Source organism: Camponotus vicinus, unplaced genomic scaffold (assembly GCF_025532165.1).
Source record: "Camponotus vicinus isolate PSW18456_S1 unplaced genomic scaffold, iyCamVici1.0 SCAF_4, whole genome shotgun sequence".
NCBI lineage: Eukaryota > Metazoa > Arthropoda > Insecta > Hymenoptera > Formicidae > Camponotus > Camponotus vicinus.
Window position 1 is genome coordinate 4294968 of NW_028141976.1, and position 25988 is coordinate 4320955.

Here is a 25988-nt window from a genome sequence, read left to right on the forward strand (position 1 = left end):
TAAACCAAGATAGATAATTTTAATGGTCAATTGTCATCTATTGAATTTCATTTTTCAAAATTTCCACCAATGTCTTAAAATATTATATAACAAATTTAAAGATACCAAGAATATTATTGAACACAACGAAAAAGCATCCTCTCACTTTACTTTGCATACATTTCTTCCATTACGTATATTCCTTTCTTGCTGAACAATTTATTAATATTATTAAAGACTTTAATATTAAATTAACTTATTTTAATAAATTACGTAAATATATCAAAATTCATAAAGACATCTAATTTTACCACATTTCATCCCTAAGTTCACCACAAAATTCATAAAAACATCCCTAAATCTGTTTGCAATAATATTTTATATAAAATTAACTGCATGAACTGCGATGCATCCTATGTAAGACAGACTTAAAGACAGTTATTTACTAGGATTTCTAAACATCATAGTCATATCAGGAACATGACAAATCATTCATATCAAAGTTCATAAAAACATCTCTTCGTTATAATTTATTAAATCAGAATATAGAATGCCTAAACAATACTTATATGATTATAATCGATAAAAGTTGGCAAAATTTTAAATGTCAACTATAAAAATAACATATTTATATTTATTATATCTTTTAAATTGTTTTACCTTGTCAGGAAGTGATTAATCTATCTTATACGCTTGACAAATTTTTTGCGATAATTATTGAACGGACATTTAGATATGTATAAAAATTTTTATATAATTTCCTACATCTTTTTAATATCTATATTCACAAGCTATTTTTAATTTTGTGATTTACATTATTTCGACCTAGCCAATTCTGGGAAATATTGATATAAATGCTTTGTAGCACTATTATATACATAAACATACACATATATACCATATGTACTTCTACTAAAAAATTTCCTGATCTGTCAGCTGGGAAGGAGCGCGGTTCATGCTGGACATAACAAGTTTTTATGCACCTCTTGATGATGTGAGAGATGAAGGTTTGACCAACACTTGATTTAAAGATTATATCGTGCCCGTTTTTGATTTAATAATTCCCATTGATTTTACAATTTATATAATCATTTCTATTGTGACAATATTTGCGTTTTGTAGTCATTCTCTTTTATTGTTTTGAATTATGCTGAGGATGGCCCAAAAAAAGAGACCGAAACATTCGTTACATGTTAAAATATTGTTTACTTAAAAAATATGCGCTCCAATTATTGCGCTGGCTCTTATATGCTATTTCTTTAATTCAATCTTATTAAATGTATAATATTTTTTTTTCCTTGCGGTTTACACGGAGATGCGAGCTTCTTTATTTCTGCTCTCTCGCGGAAGAGATCGCTCACCGCTTTCTCTTCATTATCTACACGCCCTAGTTAGTTTTTATTACATTGCTAAAATTGTTAAGGTAAGTCACTTTATTCGTGCCACTCATGTTAGCACATTTGCGATTCTTAGTACTGCTGTAGCTAGCTGCTGATCTTCGATAGCCGCTACTATAAGCAAAACACGAGCATAAGTTAGTGAATTATATCTACGCTGCATCACATCAATTGAATGCTTCTTGATAGCTTCTTTGAGAGAAAGAGGGACTTGTCGTTCACTCGAGAATCAAATGAAATCTTGAATAACTGCGAATATATTCTTTTAACAGGTGACGACAGTGACAGTGTCGGCAACGTACGACCCGGCAAGGCGACCCTGACGACACCACCTGCTAAGGAAAAGCGGAAGAACTTCTTCAAGAAGCCGGTAAACATTCGGCGGATCATATTGTCACATTTATCTACGCACCATGCACATCTTGCCGCTTTTTGAGCTTTTACACTTAGATAAAATGTACGCACACTGGCGTGATGTTCAATGATGCATCATGAGTAATAATGAATATCATCCTGTGATGTTAGAAAATCTGAAAATTCGACAACTTTAGGTTTGTTTGCTCCGATACTAATTATTGCCTTAGAATAGATTATTTAATTCTTTTTATTTAACATTATTTTTATACAATGAAGATATCTGATAGACGCCACGATGCATCAATTTCTTTCTCACACTAGTTAGGCGTACAAATAATATTCCTATCTAATTGCTCGATTTTGCAAATCTATACTGTGTCCATATTGAAACGTTTTGTCTCTAGTATTATTTTATAACATTGTCAGATATTTATTTCTTTAGCGAAAATAATTATATTGGATAAGAAACATTAAGTTTCACTGCTTGACGCATATATATTTGAAGTTATAACGTTAGTACTAAGCATTCGGTTAATGAGTACACGCTTTCATATAGAGAATGTTCCTCTAACAATAAGATAATGAATTTACCAGTCGACGCTGAAAAAATATTACATCCTTCTATGTATCTATAAGTATATATTTGCAATTATATTTTGAAATCTTGCATTCAATTTTAAAAATATCGTTAAAGTATTTTCAGCGCGTATATTTTATAATCTTTCTACAGATTAAATGCATTATATTTAAATTATTATTGTTATAGTATACACATGAATTATCATACGCATATACTTTTCCTTCACAGTACGTCACATATTATATCAATATACATTTAATGTATACAATCCGAGAACGACTGGTAAAAACTTTATCACATACATAACACTCTTACTCACATATATAACACTCTGCTCTCTTAAATTGAATTAATGAAAATGTCACTGATTAAAGCAGTAACAAGATTTTATCAAAAATTAATAAATATTTCACTGATCTTCAGTGAAAACACATTTTGCTCTTTTTAATTCACTGCAGTATAAGAAAAATTTTACTAAAACATCAGGCAATACCACTGATTCTTCTCAGTGAGATTTCATTATTTGCAGTGCTATACTTATAACTGAAATAACTGCTTATCAGTAACAATACATTGGTTCCATTTAAGAAAGTGTTAGTCAATTTTTTCGCCACGTATACAGCGTCCAATGATCATCTTTGTTCGAAATCGCGCATCGTGATGAAAATTGTTCACCGCCGTAGGATAGGATTTAGTCGATGCGATTAGGAGGCCGTTAATACCTTAGTTCGATATAGTAGTTACTAACATGCTGCTTGGCCAAAGTACCTTCGGTGTTCGAAGAGGATGTCCCGTAAACGGACGTTCAAGGAAGGGCTTTGGTCGTGCAGGAGGTCGCATGTGTCAAATCGACATGGCCATTAACTGATTTCAATGTTTCAATGTTGCATACCGTGCTCACACGCAGTCCTACGTAAGTGAGACTATCCTGGGGCCGATACCGGCGAACGGGGCTCGTCTTGATTGGCTGGACTGATCATTTACTTGAATTTTCAGGAAACTACGACCCCCTACGACGTGGTACCATCCATGAGGCCTGTGGTACTGGTCGGGCCATCGCTCAAGGGTTATCAAGTGACAGATATGATGCAGAAGGCGCTCTTCGATTTTCTCAAACATCGCTTCGAAGGAAGGTCTGTCTCGATTTTTTAAACAAACATCGCTTGCTCTCTATATTCGCTTTCATAATTAAGTTTAAGTAAAAACATGTATATTACTAACGTGCCATGCAAATTATTAAGCAATAAAAAGTTAATATTTCACTTGTATTTCCCTTATATTATAAATTGCATAAAAAGTGTTAATTATTACAGAATTATTATCACGAGGGTAATGGCAGATATTTCATTAGCGAAAAGATCCTTGCTGAACAATCCAACTAAAAGAGCAATCATGGAACGCTCAACTAGCAGGAGCAGCTGTTTAGCGGAAGTTCAGCAAGAGATCGAGAGGATCTTCGAGCTTGCCAGAACTCTTCAGGTTTGTAAACAAATATTTTAAACCAACTTTTCTGTATAAATCTTTTTTTCTTTTATTATATTTATTCTGATATTGAGAGAACTCATAAAAGACAAAGTTTTTACGCAAGTAAGTTAGATAATAAAATTAATCCATTTCGGGAGAATAAATTAATTAATTATAAATAAATTAATAATAATAAATTAAGAATAAATAATTAAGAATAAATAATTAATCGATCAATTGAATATACGCTTTTAGCTAGTTGTTTTGGACTGCGATACCATAAACCACCCATCGCAGTTGGCAAAAACCAGCCTGGCGCCCACAATCGTTTACTTGAAAATTTCTTCGCCGAAAGTTCTGCAAAGGCTGATTAAAACCCGAGGAAAGTCGCAGATACGTCACCTCAATGTGCAGATGGTGGCCGCGGAAAAACTGGCGCAATGTCCGCCAGATATGTTCGACGTCATCCTGGATGAAAATCAATTAGAGGAGGCGTGCGAACACGTGGCCGAGTATCTGGAAGCATATTGGAGGGCGACGCATCCGCCAGATTTTACCTCGGTGCCACGCGCCGTGCCTGCACCTGATGCACCGACGGATACATACACGCAACGCGTGCCATCAGGTAACACGCCATTATTTCACGAGACCAGGCGAAGATCATTAAGTCATTCAGTTGTAAATCATTTTAAAAAAATTCTAGACTCAAATATTTCATATACTTCGATTTAATAAGACGATCGATTTCCGCCCACGATTCTCTCAACATCATTATTAAGTTGTGGAAATCATAACGAAATATTTTCCTCTCAAAAGATGATAAATACAGAAAATCTCTAGTCGAGCAAGAATGTTTTTCGAACAGATCTTGAGATAGTAGGAAGATTTTAAATAGCATGCGCGCGGAGGCAGAGATTTACTCGAAAGCCAATACTTCGGTCATTTGGTAATGGTTCTGTGGAAACCATCCAAGATTGTTAAGCACAGGAAACAAAGTACAACCAACACAATTTACAACGATATATCGCTTTTGGCAGTGATACATAGCACAAATCGACGCGTAATACGTCGATTGACGTCTTTGGCACTGCCGACCGGAAATAGGACTCGTTTATGAACATATTTGGCAATGCACAAAGCTGGCTAGTGACCGAAATACTGACTTCGCGGAAATGATTTATTATGTTACTCGGAGAAAATAATTTTGAAGACGTTATTAACTATTTATTCAAATATCTCGAGTAATATTTAATATAGCATAAGCGCCGTTTTTTGTCTTGATTGTTTCGTGATATCCTCTTTCGATATCCTGATCCTCGCTCGTGCCTTCTAGCCCACTCAAAAATTTAACGAGACCCAATTTCGCCATTAACACTCGATACTTTCTTCTTGTCCTCTCAGGTGCCCCTCATGAGCCTTATTATCATCGAAGAGGTAAATCAATATTCTCTTCGAGCATGTATCTCCACATACTTTTGTACTTCTTGTTTTTATCTTTATTTAGCATATGGATCGTTAATTGCATGTAGACGTATTATATGGATTCGTCTTAGAAAATAGAATCCCATCTTTATAAAGACCTGCTAAAAGATAGGCGTTGCATTTTGTCAAAATCTATACATATTTTTATACTTTCTGGTATTATTGATTTATATATTACATATTCAGAATTTTTATTATCTTATTGTTGCATGCTATTCTACACACAAAATATAGCAATTTATCTTACACAATTGTTATATCGATATTCCAGATTATTGTTGTAGTAAAAAAATTATGTAACATTTTTCTCTTATATTATCTTTTATGACATAATTTCTTTTAATTATATAAGAGAGAATTAATTATTTATGTATCAATAAGTATTTATTGCACAAACAGTTATGTAAAATACTTTAGGCATGTACATGGAGACATTTTGATGTTAAGTATAATTTGATTTTAAATTAATTTGTTTTATTATGTATTAATTTAAAAATCGCAGAGGATTCTATTGATCAAAGTACCGTACAACTAATAATCTTCCAACTTCAACTTTCTGTCTCAATTTATCTTTTACAAGAATAATTCAGTGACAGCTAAAGCTGCTCTGCATTTATCGCGTATTCGCTTATCATCGAATTGATACCACCTTATCCTGACATTATATTTCTTTTCAGCGGGAATGTACGGATCGAACATAGGGATTGATACGAACTTGTATCCAGTGCAGTAAGACCGGGCGCGTTTATTTCCCTGTTAGTGCGGACAATTCTGCGTTTCGTTTTTTATTTGTGCAATCACTCCCCTAACTCTTTTCGTACAGTCATCAGAAAATTTCTTTTCCTATAATAAATTTAATATATTTAATAATTATTAAATATACATGCTTATCTTAATATTACCTTTATTTGCAACTTATTTCGTATATGTTGTATTTTGTTGATTATAAATGGATCTCTTATTTAAATTTTATTGAAAATATGAGAGAATAAGTCAATACGAATTTTCGTAAACAATGAGAGAGATTTTTTTTTCTTTAGATATATATATATATATATATATGAGATCCTTAAAATTTTTAAAAATACAAAATTTGCAATTTGTAAAATTTAATATTGTAAAAAAATTGTAATATTTTTTTATCTTTTCTTTTTATAAATATATTACATAAAATGGAACTTACTAATTTTTCCGAGTCATTTTAAAATGTATTCTTCGTATTTTACGTAAATCATAATTACTCGAAAGAAGTTGCAAAATCCACGGGTGCTTTCAAGCTACGCCAAATTAACCAAATTATTGCGCAATTGCGCAAGGCAATGATAGCTATACTCCATTTGTGAGTTATCTCTTACATATCTCCTTCACAATTATACTCATCAATTTCTAAATTCTCTACGTTGCAGTAACAAAGATCAATGTGCAAAAAAAAGTCTGCGAGAATTGTTTGATCTGCGAGGATGTCGCAAACTATGCCCAAATTATAGGCCCTTTTATTATCAGCAACGAGCTTTGACTCCGATGTTCTCTTTGTTTACGTGTAAAAGTGGAGGCGGTGGCTGCCACGGGCATCATCCGAAAACAGAGCCAGTACAACTATGGTCATGGTGACCAAGAGACCAAGACGAAACACTCGAATTAAGAGGGTCGGAACGCGGGACGTATCTATCTGTTGTGCGGTCGCTTCTACTTCCTCCTTCCATCGCGCGGATGCAATTTTATGCGGCATAAAAGCGGCCGAGAATTTTACACGCCATCCGACCTGTGAATATTAATTCCGGGTGTGGATAAAATTGAGAGAATTAGAGACTGTGTAATAGGAATACCTTTGTGAGAGCGCGCGTAGTAAGTACAAATGGGTTTGGTGCATGGGCCTGGAAACACGGAACCGACCCGATTTTGTCTCTCTCGAGCAGAGAAAAATGATTTATATTTCCTCTATCATTATATTCCTTTGTAAGCAGTGGGGTAACTATAAGTTCGCCAAAAACAATCAGGGATTTTCTAAAATATTATAAAATTCTTCGACTTATAAATTATTATACATATATATATGAATTTCATTCTGCTTGAAAATTGAAAAATTGAAAACCTTGAAAAATTATTTCCAAACGTAAAATTGTGATGTGGCTATTTACATAGATTTGTACCTATGCAATAATATTTTTAAAATCATACATATTCTCGAGTTTCATCAAAGAATACACAATTTACTTTTAAAAAAATTTCGAAATTTTTACACACAATTTTATTTTATTCATAAGTCATTTTATTTCTTTTTAGTGTCAAGATATTTTTTTAACATAGTTTACATGTTATTAGAATATTATAAAAATTTTTTTATTGTTGCAATTACGTATTGGCGCAATTACGCCACTGTTATTCAATTCCATTTCTTGCCTATGATAACAGCTCCCTTGTCCTAATACTTAGAATTTTATTTCGGTTGAACTTCTATTTACGATCTGCTTGTTATTTAGATGCATATTACTCAATATTCTTTTTAATTATTAAAAAAATATATATAATATTTTACTATATATATTATTTACTACTATACTATATAGATTATAGATAAATATATTTTTATGTAAAACTAATAAAATCATATATTTTATGTTTCTAAATATCAGTTAAGATCATTTTATTTTTTATACTATGAAATTTGACTTCGATATACCTTACATTTTTTTCATTCTAAAATAAAAGTATATTATTAAAATTAGATATAATTTATAATTAATAACATAATTTTCATTTTCATTTCTTTAATTATGAAAAAAATTTTTTAAATTCTAACATATCACAATCAGAAGTTCAGTCGTTATTTCCGCCAAACACCTCTGTTTCATCTTAATATGTTTCGCAAGCCCTTCACCAACCCTTTACATAGAATAGGATTATAGATTAGACATTATCTAACGGTAGAAAGAAATATATTAACGACATAGCCGCGTGAGTCGAGAGGGCAGAAGTTATGAAATTTCCTTATTCTCGTCGCGGATCATACGCGATCTATCATCTCGCAGAATTTATGTCCGAGGTTACATTAACCGTTGCGACCAGTACACTCTTCTACTTCTCGATTTCTGCGCACCTGCGCAATGGTAGTTCGAACGTCGGAGTCTTTGCGATGTATCTCGTTTTTTATTTAATTTTTTTTTTGCTTCTAGAGCTTGCATGGACTAGGTAGCGTGGAATGTTGGAATGAATATTGACTGGAATTGATCTCATCCTGGTTCATAACAATAATTACTTCCGAGTGGCGTTCTTTCTTTAGAATAGAGTTTTCAACAATGTGATTATATAGTATATAGATAGCTTCTTGGCAATAAAATTTGTAATTGTCATAATTAATTATTTTTTGATATATCAAATTCCATTTTACTCCGAAAATTCAAAGTCTATAATTATATATGTATAATTTCTTCTTTTATTATCTAAATAATTCATAAAGATATCTACAAAAATTCTCATTTGCATAATCGATTTTTCGTTCTTATCAATAAAATATTGATAGTTTACTAAAAATAATTAAATAATGAGTGATAATAAAACTGTACAATTTGTGAAAATCGGAAACTGCTTGAGCATTTTAGCATAATTTTCTACGAGTAGCTTTTTAATCTTTCTGTATCTAATTTAGGAACCAGTTACGGTGCCGGGGATGTCAGCGGCGGAACAAGAAGATCGCGGCTGGAGCGGATGGATCGCGATCGGGGCGATCGCATGGATCACGATTACGGTGAGGAGGAGCACGGCGTCGATTACGGTAGTGCCTCGAGACGTCGCCAGCAGCAGGACTCGCGCGCTCTTAATGCTATTTAGGAGCTGGGGCCCCGGGGCCTGTCGCTACAGCGCTGTCCCCATCTGCGCACCACCGCCCTATAGCGGGCTCGCCTCCCGGTAACGCTACCGAACGCTAGGAAGTGCGCTACCTCGCGATAAGATCGCTGCGCTCTGTTAGTGGGGCTGTTTTCTGTTGCGCTAAAAAAAAGGGGAATGAAAAAAAAAGAAGAGAATAGGAATCCGCAGATCGACACGCGCCACCGATCAAGTTTAAAAGACGCTAACCATATATCGATTCTATCCGGGCGCATTTTCGAGACGATCTCTCGAGACGATTTATCTTCGCGTACCTGTTCACAACTAGAAAACCTCGCTATTGATGCGCTATCAGTCGCCAGCAGCGTGCACGCTATAATTCCGGCTTGCATTTTTTACATTCGCGCTGCTTGCAAGAGAAAGTAATGTCAGATTTCATTGCTGTTTAATTGGGGAATGCGATTCAGTTGTGTTGTAACCGGGAAATTTTGTAACACAATCGAAACGTGAATCCTTATCTTCCGAAAGCTCTTGCATCTATAACAATGCATTATAATGTTCACCATGACTACTACTTCTTTTGCACCATCAGAGATTTCGATAGCATTTGCAATCTCAGCTCAATTGTATGGTTACGCTTCATTAATAATGGATCAAAGACGATTAATGATAAAGCATTGACAATGTTTTCTTCTTCTGCTTCTTCTTCTTCTTCTGATATGCCATCAATCACCAGCAGCGTGCACGTGATTATCAAGACCCTTCACACCGATAACTTATATCTTTTATCGAGCAATGATTCGATGCCAAAATCACCGTTCTTGGGCATTGCTGGAATTTCGTCAGAATGATACTAATTCCACACAATTCGTACACATATAAATCTAGAAACATATTTTCATCTTTGTATGTCGCGTCTTGCCTCACCGATCAATGTCCCAGTTTCAATGTCGCGTACTACTCTAGTGATGTCATCCACGCGATTGCAGAGTTACGCTATATCGTTAACCACAATACCAATTACCGAACTATCTACACGCACAAACATCATTGAAATGTACTGGTCCGATGACGTTATGCTTAAGAGCTCTGCTATTGCGTAAAGCGTACACGTCCATCTCATAACGATTATATAACATATGTACTATGCCAAATGTGTCAACCACTCACCATAATAATTGTTGGTCATGACGAGATGCACACGATACATGGCATCTTCTCTCGAGACATCTCTTATGCTATTTTACACAAAGAAAACATGACACGCGTTGTGAAATAATCTTTTAAAAATATATACTTGACACTACATCCGGTACTCCTCGTTAAGTACACAAAATCGTTCGCATAATCAAATTGACCCTACACATTTTTCATGCGAAATGTTCACTTTCGAACAAATATACATATATTACTGAATACAAATATACGATAACAAAAAATGGTACGAGAAATTATCTGAACAATTTCAATCTTATATGATATTATCTACATTAATTATTAAAATTTATCGGAATCAATCAATTATTGTAATTATCGAAAATCTTCATATGTGTACATTTTACATCATACGATATTTCCCACATTTGATGTGCATGAATTCTATTTTTGGACACGAATTGTTTGTCAAATTCCAAAATTTATCGCAATAAGGATGGACTTTTCTCTTCGATATCTGCACGCGCTTTTTCAATTGTCGGAAAAATTCATCATGAATGCTTAGTTAAGAGTTCGAGCGTATTTTAACGATCGTTTAATTAAACGATCTTTCTAACAAGAGTTCTAATCGAATCGAAATAATCTTCCTTGTCCATCGCAGTACACGCAGGACAAATTCCATTCGCGGAATCAGCTCAACAACACTAGTAGACGCGCGAGATAATCGCGTGGGACGAGGAGACCAAGACAGAAAGTGCACTTGAAAGAGAGTGAAGAGAGCCCTGGGGCCTTAATCCCTGCACCGACTTCTCCCGGGCCCCATAATCGAACCTTTATGTCGAATAACGATCGACGATCGACGCAGAACTGAATATTTCTTGTGATCGAGAAAAACTGAGATCTAAGAGAGGTACATTTGACTTCTATTCTAGAGTTTAATTATAGGGAAAGTGATAATGATGATTAATCGTAATTGAAGAAAGTTTATGATCGTTTAGAAAAATGACCAGCTAATCTTAATAGCTAATTTTAACAACTAATTCTGCTAGTAACCGAAACAGAAGAGCTTTAATGAAATTTCGTAGCTAATTATAGAGATTTCAATTCGATCGTCGATCATGAAAATGAATGTAGCCATTAGCCATCATAATTTTGCGATTACTTAGGAGCGATCTGCAATTGATGCGACTCTCCATCTCGAATTTGATCGTAGAAATTGAAATCCATCGTCGATCGCGACGGCAGAAGTAGCTGGACAATGACTTAACGATCAATGTAGTGATACTTACCATCAATCACGTAATTAAATTAGACAAAGTAACATAGAACTCTCTTGAGAGAGTTTTTGATTTATGAGAAAACGCACGAACAGTATGACTCGAAACCAGAAAATATCGATGTTGATATTAAATCCTTTGAAAGTTTTCGATTCTGATCGGGCGCATCCGGTCGCGTCCCGCTGTAATGTGTTTATACGTTTTATTAGGACTATACACACCGATACACACTCTACATCAAAGAAAACGCTCTGTGTACATAGTATACATACATACATATAAATTGTACACGCAAATGATATAATGAATTCCATCTATATCGCTCGATGAATTTTAATCGAGACATGAGAACATTAAAGAATATAACTGTTCAGCGGAGATGTGAATAAAATCTATAATATTTTAATTTCCCACAAAAAATTCTAGGCTAAATTTAAATATAATTTTAGTTCTCGCTCTATCGTTATACATATATAGCTCTATTTTTCAATATATAATAATTATATGACTTTCATTATAGAGAAATTTTCAATATATGTTATTTATCGTTTCAATATATATTAAAACATTTTATTCACTTTTTAAATATTTAATGAAATAATTGTAAAAATTTCACATTGTTTGTGGCATGGAATGATCTTATTTTTATTCACATTTCTCGCCTATAACGTTATGTAAATACTGTAAGAAGCCTTTAACGAGTACCGTTCAAGTACTCACTCATACAACTTCGACATGCTATGGATAACGCATGGATCGGTACTCAGCTAAAAGATACTTGTGTAATTAGATTTTTGATTTGTTTTTATGCTCTCTCTAAAATTATAAAATACGAAAAATATATCATGTTACGGGAATCTCTTAGTATGTGACATGCTCATTGCGAATATCTGTTGACTTTATAATCTGTGGGATGATTCGACTGTGGTAAAAAAAATAGGAAAAGATTGATCGTGTTGAATCATTTTCTCTCTTTTTTACAATTACATACGCAAAACATTTCCCGCCTAGAACGATATATCCACCTTGCAAAAGAAATAAATGTGTAACACTTAACAAAAAATATAAAATTTACGAAAATCTTAAGACGTTCTCGCAGCCAAGTAGCTTGGAATAGATCACGACTATCGGGCATAAACCATCATTTAGGATATAATTAATTGGAAACTTTTCCTACATGCAGGAAATAATGTATGCGCTGAGGCGCTCTTAATTAGCGATGTTCTAAACTAAATGTATGTCGCTGTATAAACTAGTATAAACTAAGCGGCGGGCAAAAATATCTCGGGTTTTTATTCTTTATAAAATTTTATACGTTTCCGAGCGCAATCTTTTTCTTCGTCCTATTTTTTTCGAATACCAAGTAACATAATCGGCTATTCTTTTTCGAAACATTGGTCATCTGGAATTAATTATTTATTTTATTGTAATAATAATAATATTCTAATAATCTAATCTAAAGTATGAGTACATTTTGCACTTTTGCGATTGAATCTCGATGCATTTACAAAGATTGTGAAATGTCAGGTCGTGATTTGAGCTCATATAGATCAATTTGTTTGTTTGATTGTTCGCTATTAGATAGACATATATGATGGGCAAAAAATGCAACTGATTTTTACGGTTAGGTAATATGTAATATACATTTCCTTAATTGGTACCCATTTCTCGCTAAATTATTTTTTATAATCAAATAAATTAATTTATTAGAAAAGAATATAGAGTTATATCAATAAAGAATTTCAATTTTTCTTTCATTATAAATCTATTGAAAGTTTAAATTGCAACACTAGATAATTAGATTAATCAGAAATTAATTTCAATCACGAGACGAGATTGAATCATAATCAGAAAGACAGAGAGAACAAATGAATTTGAAAGCTATCAGTATAAAAAATTTATTTCTTTGAAGCATTACACTTTATAAATTCGATGATTGGTACTAATTAAGAATTTGTTTGTTGGAAAAAGCGTATCGTGAAACATGATTGGTTTGTGCATGCTATGATCATGTATGCAACATTCGTTTATCTTTTATAATGTTTAAACCTTAGATAGGTATATTTATATTATTGATTATCCTCTCTGAAGCATCTTGAAGCTTCACATGAGGTTTCGTGCCGACGCGAACTATCGCGCCAATATCGCTTATCAATGTTGAAAACATAAATTTTATCTTTTAGGGAGGAGAATTTTGTAAAAGAGATATAGATATAAATATCTCTAATGTTGCGCATTTGAATAAGAAAGTCAAAAGCGGCGGAAGTCTCGTTCTTTAGCAAATCGATCGATTGAAAGTCATCGCTGAGTCATCTCAACGTGAAATTTTCATACATTTGGAGATGATTAATCATGAGGTCCTTGCGCAGCCCAGATTTGTACATATTAGGTAAATATAGGTTTCGTCATGATCGCTGTGAATCCACATAAGAGATATTCACGCTATTTTTGCTTCCGTACGACAAGTTCGTTTATTCGCGTCTATTCGCATCGAATGAGATCAGTCCGAGGAAGTGTAAATACGATATTCTCGATATAAAGAAATCCGTTTCATTAATCTTCAAATTTATGCCTGTAAGCGAAAAGTGATTTAATGAAATTTCGCAAAATCTACATTTATTTGATAGTTACTTTCTTTTTTTAGTTACAAAGATATGCAAGTTGTTATGCACGAAATAAGTTTAAAATATATTCAATATTATTTTGAAAATTTAATTGCAACGCTAATTTATATTATAATAAAAATCAATGAAGCGTTTTTCTGCACATCGAGAATATCGTTTTGTTGATTAATTGAACAGTCTGCTTGTTTGTGGATCACAGATCCGAGCAAAGCCGTACGCTATGGTTATAGTTGTGCAAAGTATATCTTATAAATAATTTATAATCGTCGAGATATATATGGAAATTTTTATAATATTTTATAACTCCTCGGGATAAGAAATGATGGAAATTCATACACATTCATGAGTGTATCGACTCATTCGCGTACACCTATTCAGTACATGTATACATATACACGTACGAAAATGTTCCTTTGGAGGAAGTGGATTTCACCTGCGGTGAAAATATCTTATAGGATTTGAGTGGCTTTGATCCAGCTCTTATTTTCCGTATCGTTGGTAATGTTTGATCTACATAGCGCTCAAGTAGCGTCAAAAATTCAGTATATAGCTTGATGGAAGCGATCCTAAAAATACCCATATCCTTCGATCACAAGTGCTTAAATCGACGCTCATAGTTTCTGCGTTGTAGCTACACGATTGACTCAGAAGCTCGTTGAAATGGAAAATCGCGTTGTCGAATTTTGATACAAACACCTTCGAAGACACATCGAAAGTATGAATTATAAAACATTCTCCTGAATTGTATTTAGAATAAATTTCGAATGTCTTTCATTTCGCGATAAAATTTATTTCGAATCAATTCAAGAGCCGTTTATATTTTGAAACAATTTAAACTTGAATGCACACTATTCTCCATAAACAGAACATATGTTTATCTATCACAATTTCTTTCGAAATTCGGCGACTCGATTGGACGATTTTGTACAGAATAAGTTTATGTATAGAGAGCCCCGTCGTCTAGGCGTTATGCTAGATAAGAAGCTTTGACTAATCGTGGATGATCATAAGCAAGGCGAAACACTGAAAGTCCAATTGGGAACATACGAATTTTCTGAAGACTAAAATGATTCTAACGAGTATCGACGTGTGAAACGAAGGCAGGAGTCACGAGGATAAACCTTCGATATTGTACGAACTGTGCGCGTGTAAGGTGCGAACTGACCTGATAATTGTATGGAATTTGATTCGTTGGCTCGCACTGTGTGCACGTAATGATAATTGTTCGCTTAATTGTTAATTGATTCCGGCATCGTCGACGGGTGCCTTTGATCGCTCTCGCGCAAACGATGCGTTCACTCGCGACATTTCGGATTTAGATATTTATTTGTTGAAACGAGAAGAGAGTCTAACGAGATTGAACGATGCTGTTTGATTATATCGATAATTATCGATGATTACTTGTTTAATTAAGTATTTTGTCGCACCGTGTGCACGCGAAAGATATAAAATGATAGGGTTAAGAGACCACGTCTAGCTTCGAATGCGATCGGATCGAAAATCTCGAAGCTACCCGCGGATCTAATTTGACATTATACAACGTGTGCGAAGAAGTGTAAAATTTTAACAAATTTGCTGTAGCGAAATCGTCGACGACGATAGCTTTCATTATCGAAACGATGATTCATCGATCGAGCGATCTCTTCGGGATGACAAATTATTTTTACCGATAGATTACGCTTGAAGGTAACTCTGAATTGCTTCATTATTTGATTAATCTCGTAGAGCGTATTTGTAAAATAATTCTAATGCCGAACACAACTGATAGTCATAAAATAAGATTTCATTATACGGATTGCAAGTCTTTATAAGTACCTTTTAAGATAGGATAACTTGGCTGGGGTAGTAAATTTTTATTAGTCGCTTGCAATGCTAGTAATGCGCCGAGTCGTCGACGACGATTTCCCTCGTTCGTCCCATCGACGTGTTCACTGAATGCAACCCCACATGGTTGGAAGGTCCAAACGAGGATTAAAGCACAGGCCTTACGTGCCCTAGCGATTGAATATGACGCAAGGGAGACATTCGGCCAATGCGAATCCCCTCGGTATGCTTAAACTATCTGCGAAATGCCTGTCCTTGTATCGAGGCTTATGGCTTTCGCAATAATATTGTTGGCGATGTAATGCGGTTTCGAAAGTATATCTGTATAGCGAAAAGAGAGGAAATGCGATGTAAGATTGTTGCGGCGTCATGTATCGGCCCGAATCGATGTGTTTTTACTCTTAAATAAATATGCATTATGTCTAATTACAATAATAAATTTTATTAAGCCGTAATTAAAAATAGTCCAACGACGTATGTTTCTATAAGTATTTAAAAATGCGGTATAATTTTTTCATAAACCTACGTTGTTCATTAAAAAAGTAAAACGTTTTTCGATAAATATCGATAGGGCAAGACTGTAATTTCTTCAGTGTCAGTAAGTATTCTAGCGGAAGCTCAAACTTATCATGCATGTAACGCGACAATCGTCAATTCGGGCCGATGAACGCTTAGACGCAATTCTGTCGCGTGTGTAGGAATTGTGTCAAAGAAATGATAGACTTTTCGTGCACGCGCGAGCGTCCTCGATAAAATTCCCTTTCGTGGCTGGTTCGTCGGATCAAAGATTTTCTCTGTATATTATCTATATTACTGTCACACACCATACAAGCGCGCGATCAGTATCGCGAAAAATATTTCAGCATGTGGCAATATGTTCCACGTGATCCACTCGCGATCCATTCGTTTTCCTTGAGAAGAGAGCTTTATTTCACTATTGTTGCACTGATAATGAAGGAAGCGAGAGAGAGAGAGAAAGAGAGAGAATGAGAGAGAAAGATAGAATATTTGTAAGCTATGCGTTGAATTGTATCAATCACATTGCTACTATTCGATTATCTAATTGTAATGATCGCAAGATGGGTGCAAGGCGAATTAAGAAAAGAAGAGAGAAAGAGAGAGAGAGTATGCGTGCGTGCGTGAGCGAGCGAACGAGCAAATGAGAGAACACAGCTTGCATATGATGCGCGCAGTTGTTTGGAGACGGAATTGAGACGTCTAATTAATGAGATATTGTACATTGTTCTATAGCAAATGAAAAGCGCTACGATCGTTGCAGCGCGCTCCTCGTGAGTCCTTGAGCGAGCTCAGCGAGGATATCTAGCTCTCTGGATATCAAATTGAAACATTTTCCGAGCGAACGAAAGTCTCGAGCTGACTTTCGAGGGACGAGATGCTCTGATCGTTTCGATGTTGATATGTCAATGCTGTGATGTTATCCTTTGAAACTTAAGCAAGAGAGGAGTATATTCCCAGGCCCCCCCTTTCCCCCTTGACACATCCCATCTATTTACCTACCCTTGCTCCCTTCCTCCCTTGAGAGATCCTATAACAGGACAACTTTTCCCCTTGAGAAACCAAATATTTCTATTATTGTAATTCCCTCCCGCATAGCCCTTAAAATAACTAGATTTTAATCGTATATATTTAATGTAAAGATTATTATTGTTACATCTCTCAGTGATTCTCTCCTTCGCTGGTGATGTCTTGGAGAGACGAAAAGCGAAAATAAGAAGGATTATCGCGAAGAAGTGTCACGATAACGCATCGATTCTCTCCCGCATGTCACTGGTGCCCGAATTCCTACATTTGTCGCATTTGTAAATAAAATTTTTATCATCACATGACACATCGACGCGTTGTATTGTTCCCTTTTGCAAATTACCCAGAAATTACATATTTTGACTATGCATATTCGATGAATCCTTATGTGATATATTATAATATTATAGATACATGTAAGAAAGGGCATATTTAAAATGCAACACGATGGCGAAAAATTCAATCGTAAAGTGAAATAAAAACACGGAGAATGTTTTAAGACACATAAATCATATTATTCGATATTCTCTCCTATAAAACATAAACGGACAATACAAAAAGATATTTACACTCTACGTAAATACATTAATTCGACATATAAGTGCGACATGAAACCATGTCCCATCGACGCACATTACTACGGACGACATACATACATCAAAGATTCTTGTATAGACATAAATGCACATTCGGCTGCCGTATTCGACGCGCGTGATTATTTTATATATGTTTTTATATATGTATTTCTCTCTCTGCCTTGTATCGACTCTTTGGCAATAAAATCTAGAACGTACTCTGCGGCGAGAAAACGGACCTTCATTTATTCATTTCCACGGTATGGAAATAATGAAGTCGCGTAAATCGCCATTAATCTTGTGTAATAATTCTCGAAGTGTTTCGCGCAATTTCTCAGATGTTGCATTAATGCTTGACAGCTGATTAGTTTCAATGCGATAAAGTTGTTTGCCTTTGCGATAACGGGAGCAATATGTTTGCAATCTGCAGTCTGACGTTTTGTAAATTACATTTCCGTAATTATACGCGATTAGAAAGAACGATATGTATATATGTATATACGCAACTAGAGAGAAATGATTGTTACAAATTCTTATACGGGGTAATTCGCTAAATAATGCGATAACAATGAATGTTACTTGAACACATTTTTCTCTCCCGCCTGTAATATTTACACGTAGGAGATGTGTTCTGTTTCGGCCGACTCGTACGAAATTTTGGATAGACGAGAGAGGTTTATAACAATAATTTAAAATTACTTTCAGGTGAACGCTTAATTAAACGCTTTTTACATTTTACATAAATAAATAATAATACATTTCGGAAATTTTTCTCGCGTTTTAAATCACTCGAAACGAGTTTCATTTTTGAACTATGCGGTTACATGATTTTATTATTAAACTAATCTGATAATCTTATATTGACCCGATAAAAAATTTATCTGACAATTTTATATTTATAATAAAAAAAGATATAAAAATTTTTTCGGACATCAAGTCAATATTTTTTTTCGAATGTGCAAGAAATTATATAAACAAATATTTATAAAAATTATCAAAATCTTAAGTGTATGTGTCAGACTTGATGAGTGCCGCATATAATTTTACGAATGCAGCATATATTATTTATACGTACATATATAAATACACTATAATTTTATACGTCTACCTTTGGTACAATTTCCCTCACTACTAATATATAACTAATATAATAATAAATTCTCTTTGTTATCAACCTTCGATCAGCTGAAATACAGGCAGCAAACGAGCGTTTAATCATTGCGATTTTCTTGTTCTTGAACTTCTTTAAAAAACCATGACTTTTTTATATAAATATAAAGAAATAAAGCTAAAAATATAATTTTTTTATTGCAAATATTTTTCATGTGCTCGTTGAAATATTAATTAAACATCACAATATCCGTCAGAAATTATCACATCTGTTTTGATGCAAATTAAATTCCCTCAACAAGGAAACGAGCTTCGTCAAATCATAATATATTAGCCCAAGTAAGAACTAAATAAATCCAAATTGCATCGAGAAGATGCATTAATAATTTTCTAACACAATTCGAAGGTACATATTTGTTGACGCCTCATAGTGCTCTTAGTATTTGAAGTCTACATATTACATACGAAGACAATCGTGCTATCGAATAGCCGCAACGCATGTTTTCTAGTATCCCCAATAAGTCTCTGGTAACTCTGACCGTTTCGCGAGTCGAATTTTCGCGATTGACGCAATTTCTCTCAACTTCGATGACGTTTACGCAAGCTCGTGTGTGCGATTTGCTCTTATATAAAGAGATAATTCTCGTAATCGGCATAAGAAGAGGCAGTCACATGTTTTGCCGAGATCGGCGTCGACGGAACGCTTTGTGGAAGTTGCTGCATTCGCGGTAACTGTACCTGCGGAAGATCCGCGCTATGAGGTACGACGATTCGCGGCGCCTGATTAATGGAACCTAAGGACGAGTGATGCTGATCTCGATGAATGATGTTGTTATTGTTGTTAGTGGCAATATTAACGGTTTTTCCAGCGAGATGATGCAAACTCAAATGATTGTTGTTGTCGATTCTCGAACTGTAATGGATAGGAGGACTGTCGTGGAGATCCAGCCTCGACATTGCCAGGATACTCGAGTCCGACGCCCACATGCTCTGAAACGACGACGATGTCGGATTGTGTAAGAGATTTGACTTTCTATTAAGCTCTTATGAATAATTCCGATAATAGCATAATTATATACGGATTGAATTTGACGACAGTATCTTTGTTTGAGCGTATACATGTTTCATAATCTCTATTCTTCAAAGATCGATGATTCATTGAATCTAATTTATTACACGAGATGGATGTCTCCTCTTTATAAATAAAACAATCATAAACTACTATTCACACGTTTTCTTCGTAATATAATTTTTTTAAAAATTTTTCAAAAGATTATTATATTAAATATGTTATATTTTATTTAGAAGCACTTTCAAAAATTTTCACTAGTTATAGAATAGAAAATTTAAAAGATAGAAAACAATTTTTTTAAAATAAATATCATAATAATTACTTTTGCTCATAAAGCACAAATTTAAACGAACTGAGCTCTATCGGAATATCACAATAAATCAAATACAATACCTTCCGCCTGTAATCTGGATTACGCCTAATGCGAAGGTGTCGATCTGTGCTGGTCCACCGTTGTGTGACTTTAAGCGGAGAATCGTCAGGGTGTAATTTCCTTTGGTACTCTTCACCTTCACAGACCTCGTAGAGAGAGAACTGCTCCACTGGTTCCTTGGAGCTGTAGCAACTCAATAGCATCTGGATCAACTCGTCTACGGTGGTCTGCTCCGAGACCAAAAGGCTCTTGTATTTCGACTGTGAATATTAAGTCCCCAATTATTGCAAAAGATTAAAATTGTTTTTAAAAGAATATAATTTTTTATCATAAAATACTTAGCAAACTATATAATACAACTGAATGAACTTTATATTTTAAATTATTTTTAATGATGAAATGTCTTTTATTATTTACATCTTAATGGTATTTAATTCTTATGGCAAAATATATATTTAGTTTAAAAAAAACTATATGATATAATTGTAAAATTCACAATACATTGAAACATTAAAAAGTTTCTTGTATAGGAAAAAATATTTTTATTCTTGAATATTATACTTAATATTAAAATGTATCTCTGTTTGCTTAGAAGACTGAAAATTTATTTACCCCGGACATGAGTGCGCTGTCGTATATTTTGACAAGTCCGCCACGACGCGTCTGCAACGAGAACCTGCAAACAAGGAGGAGGCATATGTAAGCATACAAGTTTACGTGCCGAAGATTCCGCGACTCTGGTAGAAGTCGGTGAGTTCAAAGGACACGAACAAGCATTACTCCTGTATTAAAGCACCGGTTTGTGCCGGGAAGACAAACGCTCTCGTCCTGTATTACGTATAAGTCGCACCGGAAGTCTTATACTACCAAGAAAACATTAGCCGTGTCGGAAAACCGTTCTAATCGTCAAACAACTACAGCTTCTTTTTGGTCAAGTTATGCAAAAGTGTGCATAGCATTTTTCAGATAAAATATTGTATCATATCAAAATAATGTGTCATAATTTCTGGATTACAGATACATTTAACATAAACGTTCGCATGGAATCTTAAAAATATCCTCGTGTTTTCCTTAAAACTTAATCCACATAGCATTTACGACTGAGACCACCGTAAAATATCAAGAATTCCATTCGGTTTCGCAACCGAATAGCCGATTTTACATTCCCCGCGAATGTGCAGCGACCCACGCGATCATTTGTACCCGAGAATTATATTGGCGAGCGACGTGAAGAACGTCGACTGTTGTTATAACTCATGCTCAGTAGTCCACGAGACGTGTTTACGGTCACGAGCCCTGAAATTACGTCACGTAACCGACCGAAACCGAAAGGGTCGGGAATAAAGTACGAAAGTGGAGGGCAAGCAAGCGTACCTGGAATCACCGCGAGGATGGCAGGATTGCAGGACAGCTGGCCGCGCATCCTCGTCGAGCGGCAAAACGGTGCGCACGTTGGCTCTTCTTACGGTCACCTCCATGATCAGGTAAAACAATCGAGGATCGCGATGTCTCATGCGATATTTGTTCAGAAGGTTTTGCACGACCTCGCGACAGGTCGTCTCGTAAGTGATACTCAGGGTCTTATATTCGATGTCCGGTCGCAAGCAATTGGCATAGACCTTGATGGTGGTCTGCAACAAGAATTACAGGTTTAAGTATTCGAATTAGTCACGGTATAAAACTAGTCTAATCAGTCATAATGACATTCGTCGAAAAGTATGTGAGAATAAGTAGAGAAATCTCCTTTTCAGTTTAAGTTAATTTCAGCAACAACAAAGAGAGAGAGGAAGACGACGTCCTGTTTTGCAGCGCGGCAAAAACCTCCAAAGAGCGGGCCTTGACAATTAGTCCATAATTAACTCGGAGACAGGCGTTGCCCACGCACGCGGCATAAAACACTATCAACCCTTCCGATACGACTGGTTATGAGGGGATGCGTGCACCGAAAATAAACCAGACACCAGATCGCCCTTTCACAGATGCCACCTCACTCATGCATACGCTAACATCCGTTTTCTGGACTTATTGTATATATGCGGATTTGAGCTAATGGATGTAATTTTATGCAAAGCAGAAAACTTATCGGAATATATATATTTTTAGATTATAAAACATTAAAAAATTTTTTTAACTTTTAAGCATAAAAATATTAATATTCTTATTCTTAAGTCATAATACACACTTTTATCTTCGTAGCAACCAGAATTCGCAATTTTCACACATTTTCAATATTAAGAACATTTGTATACCAGTGTCACAAATAAAGGGAACGTCAAATTTGGTGTTGCAAACACGTGTTCGTTTCCCATGCAATGTCTTCTCGACGTGAGTTATCGTTGATGAGATTTTACGAGTCAGTCGTACGCTTTTATAGCTTTGTCGAAAGTTTTTCTGATGCAGATCCGGTACAAACATACGGACATACGATTCGAACGTGCTTGCACATTCATTCACGCGTGGTGATTTCGCCAAAGCCAGTATAAATTGAAATCATCGCGTGAAACCGGAACCTGTGTTACGAAATCCAGTTGACTCCGTCCGGATCCGGCTGACAAGCCCCTATCATGTGAAATAAACACGTTTCGACGACAATCATGGGATTATATCTTCAATACGCTTATTACAATATCAACAATGGAATCCGTTGCTGTACTGACGCAATCGCATGTAAGTTAGATTCGTCGAGATTATTCTTACATTTCGTCTTATTGTGCAATGTCAGGGGTCTTTTGAGAAAAAACACCAAAATGCTAATTTACAATTCCGAAGCTGAAAGGAAATGAATCGGAAGGAAATAAAAAAGAATTGAATATTTATAATTTAACATAGTGCTACATTTTAAAAAGAAAATTATTAAATATCTTATTATTAATCAAGTGTAATGATATAAATACTTTTTTATGTCGATTTATATTGTTAATTAATGAACTAGATATTCTCATAAAAGAATCACACGAATTGAACGTATAAACCTACCGTAAAATTTTCGGAATTTTATGACAATTAAGAGTCGATTGAGAGAGAAGAAAATATCGAACTTTATTTGATAAGTGGAGCCTTCGCAGAAGTTTTCACAGAAGTGCATCTTTATGTACATGGATACAGAGAAATTTCTGATTCAGCTATTGGAATTCCAATGCGCTTACGTAATGGCATTTACGCAAGTTGCTTTAGTGTGTGTGCACCAATCTTTTGAACAGATTTTTTCCTTAATTATACCACAACCGGACAAAGTGTAAAGATCATTATGAATCATTGATCTTATCAATTACTTCTTCTCTAATATTACTTTTAATAGTACTTTTTCTCTAATATTACTTAAATAAATGGTATGTAAAGTTAATGAAGAAATAAGGTATCTATATCTTAAGGTATTTATATTATTCTTATCGATATTTATATCTTACTATAAAATAAATCTCGAAATAAAATAAATATAATTAAATATAATTAAATCACGCGTATGGAATTAGTATGCAGTTTAATAACACATCATAGATAATTTTTCATCCTTTATAAGTAATTTTTTAATCCGCTAATAACAAAGTAAATCATATTAAAGTGTAAATTTAAAAAAAATTATATTTAAAAAAATAAACTCATAAAATAATAAGAAAAATTAATAAAACGACACAAGAATGTGTAAATCATTCTTCTACCTTTACATATATATTGTATTTGTACAACTCCTATGAGCTACTCCATTTTCCAACACACATTTCAGGAGTAGCACACATCTCGTGAGTATAAACGATCGACCTTTCGTCCGACTAACGGCTAATGAAAGTGAAAATGCGGGAGTTAGAAGGCATGCGAATGTCAAAGCAAGGTCTGCGCTTCGTCAGGATCAAGAAAGGACGTACGACACTCGGTTACGAACGGTAAGCTCCAATATCTCGCACCCGGTTATATAGAACAGAAATACACCTTGGGATATTTCGGTGCGACTTTTTTTTCGAGTTAAAAATATTGTTTGACTTGCGCACGTGCGATCGATATCACTGTCAAAAACGTAGCATCGATGATTTTTATCTCTATTTTAATAACTATAAAGCAAATCCAACATCGATACTTAATATCGAAAAGAAACTGAGAAAATCGAAACTATTAAATATCTTCTTATTTTTCTTAAGCTGTTTTGTTATGTCTCAACTTATGTATTGGACTTTAGACGGAATGCATTGTTCTGCGAAATGTATTCATACCTCGAACGAAGTTATCGACGTACACCTCACCTTGCATAATGTACATGATATCACCGCCGCTATTTATAAAAGCGCACAGAAAGGAGATTCTGATAACATGCGGACTGATTTTCGTGCCCTTGATCTTACGTTACAGTCAATTATTAAAGTGCTGCAGAAAGATTCTTTGCTATCGAGATGATAGCAGCTGTTACAGTATGCATCACATGCTATATATACAATAAGAAATATATTAAAATGATAAAAAAATATTGTATTTTTTACTAATATTATGCATAGTTTTTTGTTTTCAGATATTGATCAGGTAATAATGTAAATGAAAAATTTCACCATATCAATATACAATATAAAATTATTAATTAGCACACCAAATAATTTACCAATAAATTATATAATTTATTTAACAGCATAATTTATATAAAATTTCATAGAAAAACATGATATTTTTTAAATTATAATTATTTCAGCAGTCTCACTAGTCAAAGATTCATTCGATTTATGATATTATCATTGCTTCTTATAATAAATTATAATTGTGTCGGAAGAATTGTTCGACGACTTCGCTTTTTATATATATTCGTTAATTACACAATTTATAGCTGATTCCAAATGGGAAAAGTAGTTGTATTTTTATATCGCCCTAAAGACTGGTTCTGTAAATCGAAGCTTTAATGAAGAAGCCACATTGAGGAATTCGAAGAAGTCTTAAAATCTAGCCGCTAATACGCCATATCGAGCTCACAATGCGGCAAAAAAATGAAACGTAAAATGGGATGGTGGGTGCCATATGTCACGGGATGCCCTCGTAATGAGGGGTCCAATTTAGCTGGAATCCATAAAAATCCCAAACTTACTCTTCGCGAAGCGGAACAGCAAGGCACAGTCTCTTCAGGATTCTTCAGATTCTATGTTATTAATTGTACATTTAAATCAGCCTTGTTTTTTTCTACTTTTGCCTCTTGCTATTTATTCGTCCTACTCTACCAGTAGCCCATTGGCGTTCTAAATATAGTCGCCTTTATCGCGAACTTATCGTTATCGATGGCTCGGTTCCTAGCGCTTGTTCCGAAACGACACCCGGTATATGTATCATATGCTTCTTGATATATGTAACATTGCAGAACAAGGTAAGCGACACCTTTCAACG

At 34.5% G+C, this 25988-nt stretch overlaps 2 protein-coding genes across 13 annotated transcripts in view; one reads left to right on the forward strand and one right to left on the reverse strand.

The window, feature by feature from the left end:
• The window catches only part of LOC145970754 (voltage-dependent L-type calcium channel subunit beta-2-like), a 33651-nt gene extending 15838 nt beyond the window's left edge, over positions 1–17813 (forward strand). For 3 of the 4 annotated variants that reach the window (XM_083097676.1, XM_083097677.1, XM_083097678.1), the window contains exons 6-11: positions 1649–1746; positions 3310–3446; positions 3627–3792; positions 4033–4402; positions 5179–5211; positions 8906–17813. In XM_083097676.1, the coding sequence (XP_082953802.1) occupies positions 1649–1746; positions 3310–3446; positions 3627–3792; positions 4033–4402; positions 5179–5211; positions 8906–9087 (986 nt within the window). In that variant the 3' untranslated portion in view covers positions 9088–17813. The remainder of the gene's footprint in view (positions 1–1648; positions 1747–3309; positions 3447–3626; positions 3793–4032; positions 4403–5178; positions 5212–8905) is intronic. The other variant, XM_083097680.1, reaches the window with a different exon arrangement.
• Positions 17814–17997: 184 nt separating this feature from the next.
• Rau (RA domain-containing protein rau) overlaps positions 17998–25988 on the reverse strand; it is a 54092-nt gene continuing 46101 nt past the window's right edge. For all 9 annotated transcript variants that reach the window (XM_083097687.1, XM_083097685.1, XM_083097690.1 and 6 more), the window contains 4 exons: positions 22011–22267; positions 21249–21312; positions 20657–20896; positions 17998–20181 (listed from right to left, as the gene is read on the reverse strand). In XM_083097687.1, coding sequence (XP_082953813.1) covers positions 19816–20181; positions 20657–20896; positions 21249–21312; positions 22011–22267 — 927 coding nt within the window. In that variant the 3' untranslated portion in view covers positions 17998–19815. The remainder of the gene's footprint in view (positions 20182–20656; positions 20897–21248; positions 21313–22010; positions 22268–25988) is intronic.